Raw genomic sequence first — 9665 nt, 5'->3', positions numbered from 1 at the left:
CACCTAGAATAAGCTATTTGGGAAGATGAAATATTATACAATTTATACAAATTGAAAACAGTGGACTCTTGTAGAAGCCAAAGCCTTACTGAGTAATTAATGAACTGTTTTGATAAATAATGACTATGCATGAGATGATAGAGCTGATGCATTCTGCAACTGATTCAGGTGATGCACTTGATTTTCACTGCGCATTTGGCTAAAGCAGAGATCTTCTGAGCCGAGACTTGGACAGACTATTATTCAGTGAAATACTCTCTTTTCTTTTGGAGAGGTTTTTGCTATAGGGCACTTGCACTCGCCAGAAAGACAGAGAGACACAGAGAGACAGAAAGCGAGAACTCGCCCCCCAAAGGGGATGGCCACGCTGCAATCCCTTCTCCTCCATTCTCCTCTCAGGATCTTGGGCATGCACGCACATGCACCCAACGTGTGTTTAAGCCACCAGGTCCGGGACTCGAATCACAGTCAACTACATGGGAGTCCAGAGACATAGCCATTATGTTAACTGCTGGTCCCAGAGACATACTCTTCCCTGTCTCTGAATTGCATGCAGTTATCACACTGAATGATTTCAAGTCTTTTATTATGATTGGGTTAAAGTTCTCATTAACTTCCTAGTACTACAATGTTGCTTTCTTTCAGTCTGTTCACTGCATAAAATACTTTCACCTTGATCGATAGATAAAATCCCTCAGTGTCACGATGCTTGCAGCTATTGTCCTTAAGACCAACATTAGTGCATTCCCACCTTTACACCACAACACTTTAAACAATGCAAAACAAAAATCACTTTGGACATGGTAGTTGACGTCTATGTGGAATATCTAGCCCTGCACCAGCAAGCTGCTATTGCCAGCAGGGTTTTATATGGGTGCATCCAGTCTCTCATGATCACTTATCATAAAGCAAGAGACAATTGGGCCAAGGTAGCTTCTCGCCTGCTTTTGTGTACAAAATATAAATAGAATAGAGCAAATAAGGAAAAACAGCTCCGCAGCTGGAAGGCAACTTTAAAGAAAAATGATGTTCATAGCTATCCTGCCAGTAGCTGGCAAAGCAGTTTTTATAAAACATATTTAATGTTTACAACCACTTGGAGGCTGGGGAAGGAGTAACACTTTGAAAATATGTTTAATATTTTGAACCACTCCGTGGCTGGGAAGCAACTCCTGCTAAAATATATTTAATGCTTAGAGTCATTTGGCGGTTCAGAAAAAAAGGAACTTCTTGTTAATTTTTAACATTTATTGCTGATCAGTGGCTGCTAAAACAACTACCAATGCGGCGTGGTTTATGTTTGGGGACACACTCTGCTGCTACTAAAACAATTCATATACTTCTCTCAAGGCCACACAAAAACTGTCAATAGAATTACCTTTGCAATTGCACCACTAATAAAAACGTAGAAATCAAACGGGGGAATAAAGTGCTCCCTGAACACATAGTCATAACATCCTATGGCCCTGAAAATAGCTCTGCCATGCTGTGTGCTGTGGACACTTCACGGTTGACACAGGAGGGATCACCAGGCTTTGCTCAATTTCATCAAATGTGTTAAAGCGACTCAGCAGTTCGTGAAACAAAAGTGTAATCTGATAATTGGTGTTTCTTACAAATCAACAGCTTGTCTCTGCACATGAAGGTAAAAGAGCCCTCTGTGCCAAAGACAATGTAAATTGGGACAGAAAGTCTATTAAGCTTTAAATAAACTTGGTTTCATTTGTGAAAAGGGTGATGATAAATATTAAGAGCACGCAGTAAAGGAAAGGAATTTTTGAAAAAAAGGAAGAGGATAACTAGCTAAAACCTGTACAGGTTAGACTTTCTCTGTCTAGGTTCCTGTAAAGAATCACTGAACTTTTACCTGGAGCCTTCCCCATTTATTAACTGCACTGTTCCAAGGGCACACAGATATTTTCTCCTTGCTACTTGCAATAATCCTGAGAATAAAATATTATTATTTCTTATATGTACATAAGAAAATCAGAGCACAACTAGGACAAATAGCCTATTCAAAAATACATATAACTTGTGGATGGTAGTTGGATTCTTTTTTAATTTTGCTACAGGGCGTGTGCACTTACTGAAAAGATACCAAGAAAGAGAGAGAAACTGAGAAAGCAGCACTCAGGAAGAATAAGGATGACAAAGCCATAATCCCTTTTCCCCTATTCTCCTTTTGGGCTTTTGGGTACACACAGGCACGTGTGCCGAGCTGGTGTGTTTTTTAAGCTGTGTGGTCTGGGACTCGAACTGTGCAGTAGGCCGTGTGAGATCCGACCACCTGAACCACCACATCACCAGCTGACCTTGTAGTTGGACTCTTAACAAGTCCGACACTCACGTACTGTTGTAAGCACATCCTGTATTTAATGAAAAAGGAAGGAAAACTTCGAGAGTGCAACCGGGATCCTGGAGGGTGAACCTAGAGTCATGGAAATTTATTTGCAACCATTAAAACACATTGAAAACCTGCAACATTTGCCACCTGGATTTGAGAATTGTGTCTCTCTAGTGCTGCGCTTTTGCCCACTTTTTCAGCAACAATGTGATTCCATGTCTATCTCACCATTTTATTTGGAGTAGTTTGAGGGTAAGTTACTGGCATCTTTAGGATCACTGGTCTACAGATCAAGGTCTAAATCCAAGGTACCTTACCTTTTCTGGATTTGACTTAGATGAAGAGGCTGTCTTTGAGTTAATGTTAAATGGAATGAAAATCGCAGGGTCCTAGGAAGGGCTGAGTATATATTGCATAAAAGGGCAATACACATCACTGGGTGCTGAAGTTTGGACTGTGGTAAGCAGACTAAAGAGGACCCTCAATGATCCCACCTTATCTGTATTCACGATTTTGTGAAATTTCATTCTTTGCATGGCAGATGGACTTACTCCTAACACATAGCCAATGGCTGAAGAGGTGGGATGTCACTTTCCAAATTAGGTTATAAAAACACTGTGGACTTGATCAGTGGTCTTTCTCTCTCTGTCTTTGTCTCTCTCTATAGATGCTTCTTGAATCATTCGCACTAGGGGAAGCTAGTTGCTATGTTGCTGTGTTGTCCTGTAAGGTCCACATAGCAAAGGACTGGGGCCCACCAATTAGTCTACGTGTAAGATGGAGGCAGGGTCCTACCTCCACTCCATACAACTTTCACTGCAACCCCAGCCAAAAGTTTTGTTGCAACCTCTTGAGAAACCATGAGCCACAGATACCCAGGTAAGCCACTCCTGGATATCCATGCTCTGTGAGATAACAGATGCTTGTTGCTTTACACTGCTAAGTTTTTGCTTAATGTTTCATACAGCAATGCATAATATACAACCTTCACCAAGTAATGAAAATGAGCATCATTAGTATTGAGACAAATCAAAATCATGTTTCACCTGATAGGATACAAGCAGGTCCTCTGATATTTAAAGGTAAATTCCATTTTCCCAAGGATGTTTTAGTAGATACTAACCCTAGAAAAACAGTATCACTGGGGACCAGCAGTTAGAATTATGGCTATGTCTCTGGACTCCCATGTAGTCGGCCACGGTTCGAGTCCTGGATCCGGTGGCTTAAACTCACGCCGGGTGCGTGTGCGTGCGTGCCCAAGATCCCTAGAGGAGAATGGAAGAGGAGGGCTTTTGGCATGGCCATCCCCCCTGGGGGGGTGATTTCTCACTTTCTATCTCTCTGTATCTCTCTGTCTGTCTGGCAAGCACACGTGCCCTATAGCAAAAACCTCTCCAAAAAAAAAAAAGAAAAAGAAAAGAAAAACAGTATCACTGACTATGATTAACTCTGTTTGAAGATCCTGGGAATCATTCCTATTTTTGTGTACATACAACTCTTAAGTTTCATAAATAAAAAAAAATAACAGTAAGCAATACTGCATCAGGTAATAAAAGGAGAAATGAAATCTCCACTTGCATCATGTAGCATCTGAGTATTACTTAGGAAATGATGACCCTTACTATGTAAGTCATGATTCACAATAGACATACCCTAAAACAGGTAGAGATCTGGTTACACATAGTTGAATCAGTCGCTCCAAATCAGCTTAGCTCAGGCAGAGGGATACAATGCAAGTGTGAATATGGGTTTAAACACTCTAAAACTGTCAGCACTGTATGAAAAGTAACTGAAACTGCACACTCTACTGATGCATAATCATCAGACATTAAAGAGGGCACATTGCTGTAATTCATTGTTACTCCAGTGATCTTAAAGAATTAAGACCACATTCATACAGTCTAAATTTGTCTCCAAGGAGTAGCTTTGAGTTGGGGAATATCTGGATCATTAAGTAATTTCCTTAGGTCAGAGTAAAAGCACTTTATCTCTGAATATTACTTCCATGGCATATTGGATGTAGCAGAAGTTAGTAACAGAGTGACCTTTCTCTTAAACAATTCATAGATTCACTAGAATATTCTTCAACTTTAGGGAATTAAATGCATTCCATGGTGATAAAATCTTAAACATGGAGTTTCCCCTGAAATCTTTACTTATCCTGCTCACCACCATTCTCTCTTCAAACATTTATGTTCTTCATAATTTTTGTTTAGTTAATTTTCATTTCAAGTCAATTTGTTCATCATATGTTCAGGTGAGTACTCCATTATTGATAAATTAACATTTTCATAATGCATTTTGTTTGACTGTTTCATTTTCTCTTTTGTATTTCAAGATAAACTACTTCATTACATATAGTTTTAAATTGGTTGTTTCTGTCTTTTACTGAAAATAAAATAGCACAATCGCAATTACAGGGAAAGAAAAGTTATCTTCTGGAGAATACTTGAAACACGAATATCTACAACAGATAAGATTTGTTGCTATGATAGAGATACTGTCAATATACCATGCAGAGCCTTGGTCTTGAACAAAAATATTCCTCAGGATATGACACAGAAGTGGGATTGCCTAAATTGGATTAGGAAAAAAAAATAGAGAGAAGAGGCCAGCCTTAGTGGCATAGTGATAACAGAATGCCCAAGATAGTGACGCCACGTGGGAAGGTCCTGAGTTCGCATTCTGAGGTCTCCCTGTATACCTAAGGGATGCACACGGGTGCCCAGGCTTCTGAGTGGCTGAAGCTCGGGGCTGGATTGCAACATGACGACTCTGTTGGGGGTGCCTATCTTCCTCTCTCTAGCCTTCAATTATAAAATAAATACTTAAATACATTTTTTTAAAACTGAAAATAAACAATTTTTCATCGATTATTAGAGTGGTGAACCATTTCCACAAGGTAAGAAGAGTGCACTTGAGAATGGAGTCCAAATACTCTAGAAGCATAAATTTAAGTTCTGGATCAACAGTAACTCTGATTTAGCTTGATCATAAAGGGTGAGAGGGAAGATATCAATGAGAACATGAAAGAAAGAAAACTGTTAAGAAACACAACATGGAAAATTATCTGTTGAAGGGACCAGCAGTTAGCGTAATGGCTATGTCACTGGACTCCCACATAGTCGACCGCAGTTCAAGTCCCGGACCTGGTGGCTTAAACTCACGCTGGGCACGTGTGTGTGTGTGTGCCCAAGATCCTGAGAGGAGAATGGAGGAGAAGGGATTGCGGCGTGGCCATCACCCCTGGGGAGTGATTTCCTGCTTTCTGTCTCTCTGTCTCTCTCTGTCTGGTGAGTGCATGCGCCCTATAGCAAAAATCTCTCCAAAAAAAAAGAAAAAGAAAATTATCTGTTGAAGATAATATGCATACTGATATCTTTGGGCCAATATTCAGTGTATTCTGGATAGGAAAAATTCATTTTGTATGCTGTAATGACATATAATGAATGAATATAGAATTATAAGGGAAAGCAGAAATAACAGGTAGCATAAGTCTAAATAGGTCTCCTGTATGTTTGGTTTTATATGTATAGGTAGAGTTGCGCAGAAAGGCATTACTAATACATGTAAATATTTTATTTTTATCATTTAATTCACAAGTTGTGCTTATACTTTTTGTGCATTTATCTGAGAAGAGCTTATTATAGAAATACAGTTTAAGAGTGCCTGGACTGGGGTTGGCAGGTGGCATAATGGTTAGGGTGCTGGACTCTTCTTACATGGCTGACCACGGTTTGAGTTCCAGACATGGTGGCTTGGTTTCTTACTCTCCTTTTCTTTCTCTCTGTTTCTTATTGGTAAAATTGAAAAATAATAATAAATAAATAGTTCTTTAAGAAAAAGTGCTTGGACTAACTCATAGCACATGATACGGCCTTATGTTCAGAAGAAATACCCCTATATATTTAAAATTAAGAAAGAAGAAGGGTTCATTGAAAAACAATGGAATCTCTTAATAACCAATGAGAATTTTCAGTAATGACACATGCCAAAAATATATATATATATTTTTTTGTTTTACAGAGATCTTTTGCTATAGCATGGATGTGTTTGCCAGAGAGACAGAGAAAAAAAAATAGAAATCACCCTCCAGGGAGGATGGTCATGCCGTAATCCCTTCCCCTCCATTCTCCTTTGGGGATTTTGGGCACGAATGCACATGTGCCCCACATGATTTTGAAGCCACTGAGTCCGGGACTCAAACCCTTATCAACTATGTGGGAGTCCAGTGCCAACCACCATACCACCTGCTGGCCCCGTGGCAAAAGTTTAAAAAGCTTATTCTTACATAGAATTTTCCGATTTCAGCACAGCAAATTATACAGCAAGAACGAACTCCAATACAGCCAAAGCTGGAGCCACTTCATTTTCTCACTTAACTACCCTTCATGTCATTTTACTGATTTCTTCTCTCTTTGAGCACTAGAGGCACTCTTCTTGTATAAGGGTTCCAACTCTGCAGTACTTCCCATTTCTCTAAATTGACACAACAAAAGACCTAATTGTATAATAAGAATTTCTAGTACCATAAAGGGATGTGTGTGTTTGCTTTACTGTTTCGGTAATAAAGAATCACTCAGAGGCCTGACCGTGGTGGCACAGTGGAAGGGCATCACGGTGCATTGCTGAGGGTCTTAAATGCATGCTAACATTTCCAACTTACATGAAGTAGGCACTGAGTTAAACTATTTACCCACTAAACAGCATTGTCTTCTTAAATGCTTTGCTTTTTATTCAAGTATTTTTTTCTCCCTCTATTAAAACCAATTTAAAAAAAAAAAAATCAACCTCCTCCCTTTTTCTGGATTACTTTCTGATAGGGCATTCTGATTCTCAATTCTGCTTCCAAATCTCCAGCAATCACAACACTGCGTCGAAAAGGCAACTCAGAAAATGTAGAAGAAACTGAATAACAGATTTGCAGCTCAATGCGTGCGCATTAAAATTTGAAATCTACCTGAACTACTTTGAGCTGATTTCTCAAGGCAAGGCGAGAACATGGTCTTTGAATGCCTGATAAGGTCACATATGCAATTTCAAGTGCATTTGTAGTAAATCCATGTGACAACTCATATAGCCACTAACCTGCTTTTGCCCTGCATGTGTACTATCTTCATTGCATGTCCTGGAAAGTTGTAGGGGAAGCAGAAGTCCTCTGAGACACAACAGACTTAGAGAAAATATTAGCAATAGCTCATGTACAAGTTTCAAGTTGTGGCCTGGATGTGATGCATAACTTTATTTTCCAAATGTGATAGAAACTAAAACTTCCTTTGAAATAAACTGAAGGTTTGGCTTCAATAACTGAGGAATGAAAATTATAATTTAGACAAGTCATAAAGGTGGAATTCTTAACTTATTGACCTTATAGTACATGTTAGAGGGCTTTGTATATTTAGGCAAATATAGAAATTTGAGTTTATAACATTTAAATTATTAAGGATGATGCTACTATAAGCTAATTATAAATTTGCTCTAATAATAACTTCACCATAGTATTTGAATTTTGGCTTGATAGCTTAAATACTGTGGATTTTTTATACCTGAAAAGGAAACAACATTGGTTTTCTGGACTCTATCTATAGTTACAAAGGTTGCTACACACCCCATTTGGGACCATGTTTAGGTCATATGGGATGCACAATTTGGATAATTTACTTTGAGCTAATACTATCTGATATTTGGTGAAGTGTGATAGTTATCACTTGCACTGTGCAGGTGTTGGGAACTGTAATGACAATTTCTATATAAAATGTATTTTGTACTTAAAGTTTCAAAGTATTCTAGGAATTCAGATTAAATCCATAGGTTGGAAAATACTAAAAAAGTTTATACATTGTGCTGTTGGAAAGCTCATAATGCATTTTTGCATAGGAAAACATAGAAAAATAATCATGACTTTCCCAACAACCTAATCTCTCAGTGACCATTTTATAATGGAACAGAAAGAAAAACTTAAGCAGAAAAAAAACAAAGTTGAAAAAATAGGTGTAGATAATTGCACCCTCCACAGTTGAAGGATAATCTTCTGGGTTCTTAATCATGTATTTTTATCAACCTGCAAAATGTAAGTATCAAAGAGGTCTTAAGGCATCTAAGAGATTCTGATTTGTTTACTCACCCACAGGAGACATTTCTGGAACACTAGCAACATAAGGTCCATCCAAAAACTTTGGCTCGTTATCATTAATATCCTGTACTTTGATGATGAATTCAGATTCAGGTTCCAGGGGCTTCCTGGTTTCTATGTCCACAGCCTGAGCACGGAGGGTATAGAAAGGTTTCTCTTCTCTATCCAGGCTCCTTATTGCATGGATGTCCCCTGTGGTCTCATCAATGGTGAAAACAGTGCCAGCGCCATCTCCTGAGAGGGTGTATTTAACCGTGCCCTCTCCCTTATCTAAGTCAGAATGGAGCTTTAATAGGGAGACAGAGAAAGAGATAGAGAGAAAGAGAGAGACAAAACACATTATTAAAGGACTGTTGTCATGTTCAAAAGTTATACTTTGTAGGATATCTTTAATTAGAAATGTTAAATTGTAATGTTTATATCCTTGTTTGATGATCACGCATTGTATGCATGCTTTAAAAACTATACTGCACCTCACAAATATGTACAATGTTTAAATGTAAATAAGAAATTATAATAAAAAGTAATAAAATTTTAAAAACAAAACCCTTTTGCTTTTATCCTCCCTATTTTTGATTATCCAAATTTTAAATGCACAGAAAATTTGAGAAAATGCAAATTGAACCGTTAAATATACTCACATATCTCAGATATTCCACCATTCAACTTTTAATTCATTGCCTTATCACATAGATCAGATATTCATCCATTCTACCTTCTCTCAATCTGTCCTATTCATTGATGCATTATGGTGATGAAAACAGAAATATGACCCCAAAATACATCAACAGGCTTACAGATAACTGACTTTAAACATGTTAGTTCCTTTGTATCCCTCTGGGGATAAGATTTTCATAAAATAAAATGCATACCTCTTAAGTCTATTTACTGTTTCATAATCAATGACCATTGTAATCTAAATAAAAGAGCTTGTTAGTACCGAATCATAAGCCCTCCAAATATCATGAAGATAGAAATGAAGAACATAAATCAACTCAGTGGTAGAGAGAAAGGAACTCAGAAAACACTGATCTTTTTCATTTTAAAGGAAACTGAGAGCCAAGGCATGCTCAGAAGTCTTTGATTATGTATGTTAGAGCAATTCAATTTAACAGTTTGAATAAGTTATCTAATATTAGCCAAATGATTGGTAAAAATGACTGATTATTCTTTCAGATCCACTGATAA

At 38.0% G+C, this 9665-nt stretch overlaps 1 protein-coding gene across 1 annotated transcript in view; it reads right to left on the bottom strand.

The window, feature by feature from the left end:
• Positions 1-9665, bottom strand: part of LOC102487013 (cadherin-12) — a gene marked incomplete at its 3' end in the record, with an annotated part of 226616 nt that overhangs the window by 130345 nt on the left and 86606 nt on the right. Inside the window, exon 2 of the mRNA XM_006168021.1 lies at positions 8469-8763. Within this exon, the coding sequence (XP_006168083.1) occupies positions 8469-8763 (295 nt within the window). The remainder of the gene's footprint in view (positions 1-8468; positions 8764-9665) is intronic.

The sequence above is a fragment of the Tupaia chinensis genome, unplaced genomic scaffold (genome assembly GCF_000334495.1).
Source record: "Tupaia chinensis unplaced genomic scaffold, TupChi_1.0 Scaffold145407_1, whole genome shotgun sequence".
NCBI classification, from domain to species: Eukaryota; Metazoa; Chordata; class Mammalia; order Scandentia; family Tupaiidae; genus Tupaia; species Tupaia belangeri.
This window is presented reverse-complemented; position numbering and strand designations above follow the sequence as displayed.